At 36.3% G+C, this 14,973-nt stretch overlaps 1 protein-coding gene across 1 annotated transcript in view; it reads right to left on the minus strand.

Annotated features, from left to right (window-relative positions):
* MRPL1 (mitochondrial ribosomal protein L1) overlaps nucleotides 1–14,973 on the minus strand; it is a gene marked incomplete at both ends in the record, with an annotated part of 102,239 nt that overhangs the window by 23,209 nt on the left and 64,057 nt on the right. The window contains one exon of the mRNA XM_080697215.1: nucleotides 10,277–10,383. Coding sequence (XP_080553341.1) covers nucleotides 10,277–10,383 — 107 coding nt within the window. The remainder of the gene's footprint in view (nucleotides 1–10,276; nucleotides 10,384–14,973) is intronic.

The following is a 14,973-nucleotide window of genomic DNA, read 5'->3' on the forward strand; positions in this document are numbered from 1 at the left end:
ACTATAAGACCCAGAGAAACCACATAAACATGTGGAGACTGAACACCACACTTCTGAATGAAGAAAAGGTCATAGAAGTAGTAAGGGGTGAAATCAAGAAATTTCTAGAAACAAATGAAAATAGAGATACAACATATCAAAACCTCTGGGATACTCTGAAGGCAGTATTAAGAGGAAAATTCATAGCACTGAGCACTCATATAAGAAAAACAGAAAATCATTAAATAAATAACCTAATGACATACCCCAAAGCCCTTGACAAACAGGAATAATCTAACCCCAAAGCCAGCAGAAAACAGAAAATGATTAAAATCAGAGCAGAAATCAACAAAGTAGGTTATAAAAAAGGAAAAATACAGAAAATCAACAAAACCAAAAGCTGGTTTTTTTAAATTAACAAGATAGAAAAACCACAGCCAACCTAACTAAAAAATAAGAGAGAATCAACCCAAGTTATGATGATAAAAAATGAAAAAGGAGATATCTCTACTGACAGCGTAGAAATTCAGAGAATTATCAGAAACTACTTTGAAAAACTATACTCCAACAAAATGGAAAATCTGGAGGAAATTGCCGGGCGTGGTGGCGCACGCTTGTAATCCCCGCGCTTGGGAGGCGGAGACAGGAGGATCGCGCAGGTTCGAAGCCAGCCGTGCTGGCGTAAGAGACCCTGTTTCAAAAATATAAAATAGGTCTGGGAATGTAGCCCGGAGGAAGGAGGGCTTCCAGGAACCCCAGTACCACCAAAAAAAAAAAAAAAAAATCTGGAGGAAACTGACAACTTTCTAGATGAATTCAACCTGTCTATACTGAGCTATACTGAGTCAAGAAGATACAGACAATTTAAACCAACCAAAAGCATTCAAAGAGATTGAACCAGCAATAAAGAGCTTACCATCAAAGAAAAGCCCCGATCAGATGGTTTCCCAGATGAATTTTATAAAACCTGTTTATAAAACAGAAGAACTAATCCCAATACTCCTCACTCTATTTCATGAAATAAGAAAAAACAGGATTCTCCCAAATACATTCTATGGAGCTAACATCACATTAATACCAAGACCAAATAAAGAGAGCTCAAGGAAGGAAAACTACAGGCCTATATCTTTGATGAACTTGGATGCAAAACTGCTAAACAAGATACTAGCAACAGGCATTTAAAACCACATCAAAAAATCATACATCATGCCCAGGTATGGTTCATCCCAGGAACGCAAAAATCAATACATGTATTTAATTCATCATATAAACAGAAGCAAAGACAAAAATCACATAATCATTTTAATAGATGCTGAAAAAGCACTTGATAAAACCCAACATCCATTTATGATAAAAGCACTACAAAGAATCGGAATAGAAGAAACATGCCTCAACATCATAAAGGCAATCAACAATAGGCCCACAACCAACAACATATTAAATGGGGAAAAACTTTGAGAATGTCTCCTAAAAACAATAACAAGACAAGGATATCCAGTAACCACTTCTCTTCAATATAGTACTTGAGACTCTAGCCAGAGCAATAAGAAAAGGAAATCAAAGGAGTACAAATAGGAAAAGAAGAACTCAAACTTTCACTATTTGCAGATGACATCTTAAAATATCAGTTTTTCTGTACAACAGCCATAAATCTACTGTAAAAGAATGCAGAAAACACTTACACTCAGGATTTCCCCAAAACAATAAAATACTTAGGAATAAACTTAACCAAGGAAGTAAAAACTTTCTCAACAAGACCCCAAAGGCACAAGAAACCAAAAGGCAAATCAATATGTGGGATTGCATGAAATTGAAAAGCTTCTGTACAGCAAAGGAAACTCAACCGAGAGCCAAGAGAATAGGAGATTTTTGCCAACTACTCTTCTGATAGAGGACTAATATCTAGAATATACAAAGAACTCAAGAAACTCAGCACTAAGAAAACAAATGATCCAATCAAAAACTGGACAAGTTAATTAAATAGACATTTCACAAAAGAAGAGATTCAAATGGCCAATAAATGCATGAAAAAATGCTCAAAATCATTAGTAATCAGAGAGATGCAAATCAAAACTACTCTGAGATTTCACCTAACTCCAACTAGAAAGGCAATCATTCAAAAACATAAACAACAAATGCTGGTGAGGATATGGAGAAGTGGGAACTCTTTCACCATTTCCAAACTACAGATGAATGTATTACAAAACTGGGATATATACACAATGGAATTTTACTCAGCCATAAAGAAAAACACAATTACATCATTTGCAGGGAAATGAATGGAACTGGAGGACATTATGCTAAGTGAGATTAGTCAGTCACAAAAATAAGAAATCAAATGCTCTCCCTAATATGCTAAAGCTAGGGAGAAATGGGTCATAGGAGGAACTCTAGATGAAAGAGATTCTATAGATGAGCAAATAAGGGAATGGAAGGGGGGAAGAGGGAAATTCTCTAATATACTTTAACAAATATACCAAAGTCAATCACTAAGGCAAGTATGAGAAGGAGGGAGCAAGAAAATATAGGGTAAGAATTGGGTATGGGCTAATGGTGTGATGTGTGCATGAATGTCTCCACCATCTTGTATTCCATTTAGATGTATGACTACAATGCACCAATAAGAAATATTTTAAAAATACAGTTTAACCAATCAAATGTATAGTAGTCCATTCTTCACCTTACATATTATTTTGAATTATAAGTAATGACCCTTAATTTATCTGGCATATATTTTCCAATTTGTTTTAGAGGCAACACATGGCCTACTCTATACCATGATTACATTAATCATTACTTCTTTACTATAACTTCTGTGTGCATAGATATATTTATATATACTGTTGCTGCCATATGTTCCTATCATTCATTTCCATATCTATTTCCCCTGCTAAATGTATTCTTCTTAGAAAAAAGAAAAGGCAGGTCACATATCTTCTTTGTATCACAAGCACTGTCCTCATACAGCAAGTACTTAATAAATATTTGTTAAACAGAATTTATGCATTAAGATAGTTGTGGTCTTTTGTGGGGTTTTTTTGTTAAATTATAAATGAACTAACAAGTTTTTCCTGTTCAGAGAATAAAGCTTAAAAAAGTATTACATGAGGAAAGTTTTAAATATATAGGATACAGTGAAAATCTCTATATAACACAGATTAGAATGTCAATTTACCTCAGCATTTATGAACATTTCAGTGACCACAGCTATTGTCAATCTCATTTAGCAAGCACTAGTTAATAGCACATGGGGGAAGAGGTGAGTCCGACAAGGTACAAAGTAAAGGGAGTCAACAAGAGACCCCCGTACACACCAAAAAAAAAAAAAAAAAAAGGGTGGAAAATCAAAGCAGGCAGGGCTAGGAATATGAATAGAAAAGGGGTAAGAAAGAGATGAAGAAAATCAGAAGTTTAATAGTTCTAAAGCAAAGATACTTATCTTTAAGTTAGAAAAAAAAACTTAAAAATAATTAAATTGATTGCATTTATCACTTTGGTTCAAAAATAAAAGTACTTTATTCCTCTCAGGATCAATTTCACATTACATCAATATTAGAACCAGATCTTGCCGGGCGTGGTGGCGCACGCTTGTAATCCCCGCGCTTGGGAGGCGGAGACAGGAGGATCGCGCAGGTTCGAAGCCAGCCGCGCGCGCTGGCTTAGGAGACCCTGTTTCCAAAAATGAAAATGTAAAAATAGGTCTGGGAGTGTAGCCCGGAGGTAGAAGGGTTTCCAGGAACCCCAGTACCACCAAAAAAAAAAAAAAAATAGAACCAGATCTTGAAGCAATGTAGCATCACAAACCCTTTGCACAATCCTAACAAGAGACATCAAGATGATTTAGTGAGACTGTCTCTCCCACACAGGCAAATAAAACACAAAATTAATCCCTGTGCTTACCCAAAAATATCTTTCTAAATCAGGGTTCAACCAGACAGTAAATATTTTAGGCTTTGCATGCTTTGTCCAATCTTTAGTATATTCTCTTTTACAACCCTTTTTAATTCACTTTTATTGGTACATCATAAGCATATATCATGATGAAGTTCAGAGTGAAAGAGACATACATGCACACAGCACTTGGTGAACTTCCCCCCAGCTCCCTCTCCTTCCCCGTACTGAGATTGGTACTGATAATTTGTACATGTATATTAAGTCACTTGAAATATTTCCTTCATCAAGTCTCCCTCCCCCTCGGTTCCTCCCCCTCCACCACCCCACTGGGGCTTCTACTCCTTTGTCTGGAGTCTCTTTTGTATTCTAATTTCTCCCTATGTTCTGCATAAGAGGGAAAATACGTCCCTTCATTTTCAGTGACTGGCCCATCTTACTTAAACCATAAAGACCATTCTTGACTGACAGATGTGTAGAAACAGACCACAACCATGATCAAAATTGGCCCATGGGTTGTTGTTTATTGATATATTCCTGTTATACAAAATAAAGAAGACCCCTACTAAGCATGTGATACTGTCAGTGCCCTTACTGTGTACTCATTCTAAATCAAATTCTCATAAACTAGGGTACTAAAGAACAAAACAAATCAAAACACATCTTTAATATTCCCAACTGTTATAATAAAAACAGCATAACTCATAAAAACCTCATTATATTGTTTTGAAATTTTTTAACAATTTAATGTGATTGCTTATAACTATAATAAATGAAACAAAATTCACTGAATAATTGTTTTATATCAGATACAATGGTAAATAGTATAATACTTTTAAAATAATTTTGTTGAATTACACTTGACATATTGCACATTTTTAATAACTTTACTAAAGCTAAATATGGAGGCACATGACTATAATACCAGCAACTCAGGAAGCTGAGGCAGAAGAATCACAAGTTCAAGGCTAGCCTGGGCAAAGTAGTAAGATCCTACCTCAAAATAAAAAATAAACTGGGAGGCTGAGACAGGAGGATCACAGTTCACAGACAGCCTCAGCTACTTAGTGAGGCCCTTTGCAACTCAGTAAGACTGTGTTTCAAAATAAAGAATAAAAGAGGGCTGGGGGTGTCACGTGGAGGTAGAACACCCCTAGGTTACACCCCCAGTACCACAAAAAATAAAAAGGGCTGTAGTAGAGCACCCCTGGGCTCAATTCCCATACTGAAAAAAAGAAAAAAAACCTTTACTGAGGCATAATTTGAAAATTATTTCTAATGAGTATTTCAAATCAGTAAGTTTATAGAGTTGTACCACCATCACCTTAAATCTGTTTTTAACATCTGCATTGCCTCATACACATTTGCTGTTAATACCCATTTCCTTTCATTCCCATTCCAGACAACTACTTTTCTTTTCTTTTCATTTCATTTCTTTCTTTCTTTCTTTTTTTTTTTTTTTTTTTTTTTTGGTAGTACTAGGCGTAGAACCCAGGAACATTCTACCTCCAGCTATACCCTCAGCCCTATTTTTTTTTTTTTTTAATTCTTTATTCTGCAACAGTGCTGAAAGGTGCAGAACATAGGGTCTGAAAGCTCAGAACCTAGGTATGGAAAGCACAGAACCCACATCCAGAAAACACAGAGCCCAGGCCTGGGAAGCACAGAGCTGAGGGCCTGAAAGTTTAGAGCACAGAGACAAAGATCTTAGAACCCAGGGCAGAGAATGCGGAGCCCAGGGCCAGAGAGCACGGAGCACAGGGCCCCAGATCGCAGAGCCTAGGGCTGCGAGCGGGTAACCCAAGGCTGGACAGCAAGGAGCCCAGGGCCGGAGAGCATGCACATCAGGGCCAGAGAGTGCAGAGCCCAGAGCCAGAAAGTGCAAAGGCCCAAAGCCAGAAAAATCAGAACCTTGCGCCTACATGGAACTAATTTACAATGACAGCCGCCTCCTTAACACCTGAGCACAAAGCTGTCAGAGGCAAGAGAGGGGCACAAACACTCATAAAGTGGGTCCAAAAGCTGACAATAGGTTATGGAGCAAATATTCATACCCATGTCCATAACAGCACAATTCACAATAGCCAATATATGGAGCCAACCTAGGTCTCCATCAATAGATGAATGGATCGCAAAGTTACAGGAAATACACACAATGGAATTCTACTCAGCAATAAAGAACAAAGTCATGTCATTTGCAAGATGGAAAGACCTGGTTAACATTATGTTAATTGAGATTAGTCAAGCACAGAAAAAGAAGGAACATATGTTTTCTCTAATATGCTCAAGCTAGGTAGTATTAGGGATACCACTGGGACTCCAGATAATGGAGGGGAAACCTCAGCAAAGCCAGAAAAGAGGGGCAGCAGAGTAAAAAGCCTGAGGTTAATTAATGGAAAAGCTACATTCGAATATGTGTATACATATGAATATAACATAGTTAACCTGGACACTCAGTATTGAGAGGGAAGAAAAAGGGGAAGTGAGGTGGGGGGAAGGGCAAATATATGCCATTGTCAACATGATCCACATCATGATGTGAGACTATAGTGTACCAATAAAATAAAATTTAAAAAATAAAAATAAAACATTAAAAATAAATAATGTAATATATAAATAAGGTTTGTCCTCTCCAAAACTCATGTTGAAATTTCACTTCTCCTGTGGTAGTGTTGGGATGTATAGTCTGGTAAGAAGTGATTAGGTCATTAAGAGGGCTTAGTGCCTTTCTCACAGGAGTAGATTCATTCTCTAAAGAGCAAGTAGTTATGAAGCAAGTCAGTCCCTAGTATTCTGCCTCTTCAACACACACCTGCTCTCCCTCCAGCCTTTCTGCTATGCTATAATACAGCATGAGGCCTTCACCAGTTGCACCCTGCTCCTAAACTTCCCAGGCTCCAGAAAAAAAAAGCTACCATAAGCCTCTATTCTTTGTAAATTACCTAGTCTCCAGTATTCTGTTACAGTAACAGAAAACAGACTAGGACAGTTCTGGATTCTATTTGTTAGGACTCAGTTTAATTTTTTTGTGTGTGTGTCTAGGGATGGAACCTAGGGACATCCGACCTCCAAGCTACACCTCTTGCCCTATTTTTTAAAATTCTTTATTTTTAAACAGGGTCTCACTAAGTTGCAGAGGGCCTCACTGAGTAACTAAGCCTATCCACAAACCACGATCCTCCTGTCTCAGCCTCCCAAATGCTGGGATTACAAGTGTGCACCACCATACCTGGCTCAGTTTAAAATTTTCACATCTCAAGTCACTGTAGTTTTCTTTGGTTTTTAGCATTAAAGTAATGCTCATTATTGTAGGTACAAAGGTAAGTCAGATCCCTATTACTCCGTTTTAGCTAGAAGTAGTAATCTGCTACATAGTTATTTTGTTATTATTGCATCTACTCCTTCCTAGCTTATGTAGTAGTTATCATTGGCATCATTTTACATATAGGGGAAATGAGGGCAAACAGAACCTCAGAAAAGCAAGCAGACAGAGTTCTTCATAAGCTAGAACTAGACTTTGAACTATGAAAGTTAAAATCTACTTCCTTAATCTTTTGCTCTACTATAATTAAGTTGCATTGAAAATGATTCTCTTTACACAAATAAATTAACTTATTTCTCACTGAAAAAAAAAAATTGTATCTCCAAAAGATCTAAGTAGTCTGATCTGGAACCCATGTCTCAATCACTATAGAAAAAAAAAATTAATGTGATGCCATGGTTTATTACACTGTAATTCAGGACCTATGTAAACTATTAACTACTGAAAATATTGAAAAGATTACTTAAGAGTCTTATAGCCAGGCATGGAGGCCCATGCTTGTAATCCCAGCATTCGGGAGGCTGAAACCGGAGGATCACAGTTCGTGGACAGCTATTTAGTGAGGCCCTCTGTAACTTAGTGAGAGCCTGTTTCAAAAATAAAGAATAAAAAACAGGGCAGGGGGTGTGGCTTGGAGGTAGAATGCCCCTGGGTTCCATCCCCACACCCCCCCCCAAAAAAAAAGAGTCTTATAAGTCTATGCTACAGTTCCCAAAGGTCAACCAAAGCAATTATGACAATAAATACAACTTTTTTTTTTTTTTTTTGCAGTACTGGGGATTAAACCCAGAGGCATTCTGCCTCCAAGCTACACCCCCAGGAACTGCAATCCTCCTGTCTCAGCCTCTCAAGTACTGGGATTACAAGCATGCGCCACCACACTCAGCTTAAAATTTTATCTACTATTCAAAACCACATTGTGAAATAGATATATTACTATACACAGTCTATACATGAGAAAATTTCAAGCACATTAAGAAACTTGCTTTAAGTCTGTTTTCCCTTAAGGAGCAGAACAGATTCAAACTCAAGTCTCTACAGCTGTAGAATAGAGCTCACCCCTAAAAAACAAGCAGTGCTAAGGGCTTTGGGAATAAGGAAATTTCAACATCATAATCTAGCAGAGTTCAGGCCAACTAACTTGGAGTTAAACCTGATGCTAATGTGGCGAGTACAAGTTTCTCAATCTCTGACTACAGTAAACCTGCCTTGCTCCCTTTCTAAAGCAAGTTTTCCCACAATAAAACTGGCTGAGTGCTTCTTCTGTAATTCTGAATATCTACAGTGGACTGAGCTCAATTAGCTTGGACCACTAGCTGTTGGCTATAACACAGAATTCCTCTTCAGAGTAAAATAGGAAGAGAAAAAGGACAAATAACACCTTTTCAAATAATTCTGGCCATGAGGCGAGATGACATAGGGATACAGACTGGATGTTTGAGGATATTGCCAAGGTCCAAATACCTACCTATTCTGCCTCATTTTAGCTGTGAGATGTTAGAAAAACTTTTAGACTCTCTGAGCTTGCAAGCTTTCATAAGTTTATCTCTCATTTATTTGATAATTTAAAAAGGAACACAGGCCAGTCCTGGTGCCACACACCTGTAATCCCAGTTTTGGGAGGTTAAGCTAGGAGGATCACTGGTTGGAGGACAGCCTCCGCAAGCAGTGAGACTTTCATCAACCTAGTAAGACCCTGTTTTATTTATTTCCAAGTAAGAAATAAAAATCAGGCTGGGAGTATAGCTTGAAGATTCAATCCACAGTACCACAAAATTAAATAAATAAATAAATAAATAAATAAATAAATAAATAAATAATGAGAGAATACAGAAAAAGTGTTTTGAACAGCACCTGACATTTGATAGGCACTGCTTAAATTTCGCTCACTGTTACTATTATTCCTATAGCTATCGACAGAAGAAAGATTATATATGTAAAACAGGTACTTCAGAGATTCTTTATGAATAACTTTAATGTTTCTGATGCTTATATATTTGAAAACAGTCCTATAATTCTGACATATCTATACCATTATATTAAAAATGGCATTAGAGAGCCAAGCATGGTGGCTCAAATTTGTAATCCCAGCATTTAGGAGGCTGACACAGGAGGATCCCGGTTCATGGACAGCCTCAGCTACTTGGTGAGGCCCCTTACAACTCAGTGAAACCCTGTTTCAAAATAAAGAATTAAAAATAGGGCTGGGGGTGTGGCTTGGAGGTAAAATGCACCTGGTTCCACCACCAGTACAGCAAAAATATAAAAAAATAATAAAAATGGCATTGGAAATTTATTTCTAGTATCTTCTATAAATAGGCAAATAATTTTAAAAATAATCAGACATAACTTATTAAAATAAAGCAAATTAATCAATTCCACTAAGTAGTATGAAATACCTACTATGTGTTCATTGTTATATAATATCCTATAGGACATATGCAAGATCTAAACCCTATTCTCAATAAGCTTAAAATACAAGATAACAAGCTGGGTGTGGTGGCACACGCTTGTAATCCCAGCGCTTGGGAGGCTGAGACAGGAGGATCGCGCAGGTTCAAAGCCAGCCTCAGCTACTTAGTGAGGCTCTCAGCAACTTAGTGAGACCCTGCTTCCAAATGAAGTATAAAATAGGTCTGGGAGTATAGCTCAGAGGTAGAAAGCCTCTGGGTTCCACCCTGAGTACCACACACACACACACAGACACACACACACACACACACACACACACACACACACACACACACACACACAAAGAGAGATAACAAAAAGCACATACTTAGAATAAATACGGCAAAATATAAGTAAATGCCAGTGAATGGCAGGTAATTCTAGATGGAAAAAATGCTCAAGTACCATTAAAATGTATGTATTTAATCTATAGGGTAAAAAAAAAAATCTCTGATGTAAGACTATAATACATGAATAAAAGTATTTTTAAAAATTCTCAACATATAAAGTTACTGCCATCCCTAATGCTGGTTCAAATAGCAACTTCAAATGTCTGGTATATTACAATATTATAAATTTTTAATTAAACAAAAAATATAAAAAAATTATTTGATCATTTCCACCATAACTTACTGCTGCTATTTTGGTACTGAGAAAATTCTTCTTTTCTTCTTCCACCTGAATTTCATGTCCAGTTTTAAATAATTCAAGCATTTTGGGGATATCACGGCCAATGGAATCTGAACAGAAAAATAAAAATCCAATTATCACTACATCTAAACAAATAGCAAACATTACTGAATGAGATAAATATATATTCCATGTAAAGAAATAGCAAATACACTGTAGCAAACAGACTTTAGAGTAGCCCTTGTGGTCACCATTTCCTGGTGTTTGTCCTCTCGTTAATGTCCTTCCATAGGGATAGATGAAGCTTAGAACTTGCTTCTACAGCCAAAAGGCAGAATGATTATGTGTAGATGACAACATGACATAAAATTAAAATCCTATGTTGGAGGAGACTCTCTTCCTTATTGGCTTTGAAGAAGCAAGCTGCAATGCTGTGAGCTGTGAGCCTATTGCAAGCTGGATTCAAAACTGAAATCCTCTTGTTTCAGCTTCCCGGTACTGGGATTAAAAGTGTGGACCATCACACTCAGCTTGCCTATTATCTTTTAATGTCTATGGGATATGTTTTGATGCCTCCTTTTTATTTTGTGATACAGATAGTATTTTTCTTATTTATTTATTTATTTATTTATTTATTTATTTATTTATGCAGTACTGGGGATTGAACCTGGGGCATTCTACCTCTGAGCTATACCCCTAGCCCTAATTTATCCTTTATTTTAAAACAGGGTTTCACTAAGTTGCAGAGGGCCTCAGCAACTGCAATCTTCCTGTCTCAGCCTCCCCAAGTATTGGAATTACACCACCAAGTATTGGAATGAGCACCACCACACTTGGCTTATTTTTCCCTTTTAAAAAATAACATTCCAGCTAAAGTTTTATCAACTTTATCAACCTATTCAAATAGCCAGTTTTGTTTTCACTGAGTTTTCTCCTCTACTGTTTGTCTAGTTTCTATTTGATTTCCACTCTGACCTTTATTTTTTTAATTTATTTCCTTTTACTTTCAGTCTAATTTGCTTTTTGTTTTTCTAGGTCCTGAAGGTAAAAGTTTAGAATAATTTTAGAAAATAATTTTAGTTTAGAACAAGTTTAGAACTTGATCTATAAATAGAAGTTTAGAACATAATCTTAAACTGTTCTCTACTTTAGCCTTTAAAGTTATTTATTTCCCTTTTGTGAAGTATGTATTCAGTTGCATTGCCTGTTTTTTTTTTACTAGATTTTTATTTAGTATTAATCATTTTTAGTTCTTTATATAGTCTAGATACTAGTCCTCAATCAGGAGTGTTGACAAAAATCTTCTCCCATTCTGTAGGCTCACTCTTGAGACTCATGATGGTTTCCTTTGTTATGTAGAAGCTTTTTAATTTGATGTCATCCCATTTATTGATTCTCAGTTTTATTTCCTGAGTTTGCAGGTTTTATTGAGAAAGTCGCTAGCAATGACTATATGTTGGAAAACTGTTCCTACATTTTCTTCTAGTAATTGCATAATTTCTGGTCTAAGATCTAAAGTTGGTATGGGAAGGTATTACTACAATCTCACTAACTTGTGTGAAAAGGGAGTAAAGGAATGGGGTAAGGAGTGGAGGGAAATACAAAGAGCTGTGTGTATGTGTGTTTTTAACCTATTCAACTTCACTGTGAGATATAATTGCAATGAACCAATAATTTTTTTTTTTTTTTTGGTGGTACTGGGGTTCCTGGAAACCCTTCTACCTATGGGCTACACTCCCAGACCTATTTTACTGTTTTTTTAAATTTGGAAACAGGGTCTCTTAATTAAGCCAGCGCAGCTGGCTTTGAACCTATACGATCCTCCTATCTCCGCCTCCCAAGCGTGGGGATTACAAGTGTGTGCCACCACACCTGTAATTAAAAAATAATTTTTAAAAAGTTACATATTTCCATCTAAGAATTGCTTCAACTATATCTCATAAATTTTGATATGCTGTGTTTTTATTAACATTCACATCAACATTCTCCAATTTCTTTAATGTTATTTAGCAGAAAGCTATTTAATGTTAATGTATTTAGAGAATTCTGCCAATGTTTACTATTTCTAACTTAACTCAATTGTGATTAGAAAACAAACTGTGTTTAACTTCAATTCTTTTAAATTAATAAGTAAGAACTTAATAAAAACTTTCCTATAGCCCAGCAAATGATATAGCCTGGTGAATGTTTACCACCAAACACCACCTGTTGTAGGGTAATGTGATCTATAAATATCAAATAGGTTAAGTTGGGTGACAGTGTTGCTCAAATCTTTTATATCCTTATCGATTTGCTGTTCATGTGTTCATGTGTTCTGTTACCAAGAACTATATTTACTTGATTAGTATAGTTCTGCTTTCAGTTCTGTCTGTTTTTTTTTTCCATGTATTTTGGAATTCTTTAAATGAGTATATCGTATTGTTAATATAAATACCCATCTTTTTCTCCCACAACATTCCTCTTTTTCTTAAAGGTATATTTTGCCTTGCATTTAAAAGACCAATTCATTTCTCTAATATTTACTGCTTTCATGGTATATTTTTACCCATCATTTTGCTTTCAGTTTATTTGTGTGGTTAAATATAAAGTGTGTCTCCTATCAACAGCCTATAGGTGGATTGTATTTACATCATCTTATAATCTCTGACTTTTGGATGGAATGTGTAGTCCATTTCCAAATGACACAACGATTGATATGACTAGATTTACATCCTTATTTTGATGCACATTTTCCATTTGTCTCATTTTGTTTGTTCCTCTTACTCTTTACAGCCATCTTTTGTTTTATGCAAAAAAAATTGTAAGGTAACATTTTTATTCCTCTATTCAGTTTTAAGTATATCTCTTTTTTATTTGCTCTAGAGATTACAGTGTGCATATTTATTTTTATATCCTATTTCCTGTTAATATACAACACATTTGTACCAGAAGATCTATCCTCTACTAACCCCTACACTTGGTGATGTTGCCATGCCCATACTTGCTCATCATCTCTTTAAAATAATTCACTGGACTACTGGAGATCCAAATTGGAGAATCATTGAGATTCCTTCCTTTCTCTTATATCCCATATCAATAACTGTTAAGTCCACCTCCCCACAGCAGTGTTCCTCTTCTGTCTTCATTGACACTGCCAGATTCTTTCCTTCTTCCTCTTTTATCTAGACTACTGCAATAACCTATACACTGGTCTCTGTTCAAGTCTCACCATCCTCATATGGCCACCTGGATATTTATACATTCCCCAGAATACTCACTCTATTAAGAACATCTTATCTCACTCGTCTGAGCAATGGTTTTCAATGGCTCCTACCTACATAGAAGATAAAATCTAATCTCCACAGAACGGCATGCTAAGCCCTCCATGACCTGGCCCATTGCCTATCACTGCCTAACTTCATTAACCACCACTATCTGATACCACTTTATATACCAAGTGATAGAAAGCTACTTGTAATTTCCTGAACACAATTGGCTCTCTCATACTTTTGTGCACTAATAAAAACCATTCCTTCTACCTAGAATCTATTCCCCAGGCGGTTAGAAAAGCAAATGCCTATTCCCCCTAAACTGCTACCTTTATATAATTCAATTCCACAAAGTACTTCCTCATTCCTCTAAGTACTTTGTACATTTTCTACTAACATATTTATTGCACTTTAGTGTAGCAATTTATTCTCATATCTCTCCTTTCTCAATGTGTATCTTCTTAAAAATCTTCTTTCAATTCTCCATACTAAATACAATGTCTAGACCCACAATAGGCACTCTGTAATTATCCACTTCTCAAACAAACAAGTTGTAAAAGTAGAAATTATATATGATAATATGAAAAAGAATGAGTTCTTCTAAAATAACTGTGAAAGCCGGGCGTGGTGGTGCGCGCTTGCAATCCCCATGCTTGGGAGGCAGAGACAGGAGGATCGCACTGGTTCGAAGCCAGCCTTGCTGGCTTAGAGACCCTGTTTCCAAATAAAAAAAGTATATATAAAATGATCTGGGAGTGTAGCCCGGAGGTAGAAGGGTTTCCAGGAACCCCAGTACCACCACCACAAAAAAAAAAAAAAAAAAACGTGAAAAACCAATAGTTATAAAGTAGTTATAATTAGGAATTGTTATGCAGTTAATAATAATAGTGGCTCATACATAGTATGTACTTTTTGTTGGTGGTGATACCAGGGAATGAACCCAGGGGCATTCTACCACTGAGCTACACCCCCAGTACTTTTTATTTTTTACTTTGAAATAGGGTCTCAAGAAGTTGCTGAAGCTGTCCTGGAACCAGCAATTCTCCTGCCTCAGCCTCACAAGTACTGGAGGGTATTCACGCAACACCACTAGTATTTACTTTTTATATACCTAGTTTGTACTAAGCTCTGCATACATTTTCATGAAAACACAATATAGCAGATGTTATCATAAAAAATGTTATTGTCATTTGTAGATAAACAAATGGAGACACGAAAATGGTAAAAGTATAAATGGTATAGTAAGAGATAAAACCAAGACTGAGAGAGGTCTGCTAACCATTATTCTGCTTTCCAATTTAGCCAAAGGTTAAATTTTCACTACTTTCAGGCTCTGTTATCCCTTATTGCTAGGTCATTGCTCTCCTCTTTCTCCATTTTGTCTTTTCTCTGTGCTTTCATGTTCTGCTCTTTTCTTTCTTCCTTTTCTTTCTTTTTTTCCAGTACTGGGGA

The sequence above is a fragment of the Muscardinus avellanarius genome, assembly GCF_963383645.1.
Source record: "Muscardinus avellanarius genome assembly, chromosome: 6".
Taxonomy (NCBI): Eukaryota; Metazoa; Chordata; class Mammalia; order Rodentia; family Gliridae; genus Muscardinus; species Muscardinus avellanarius.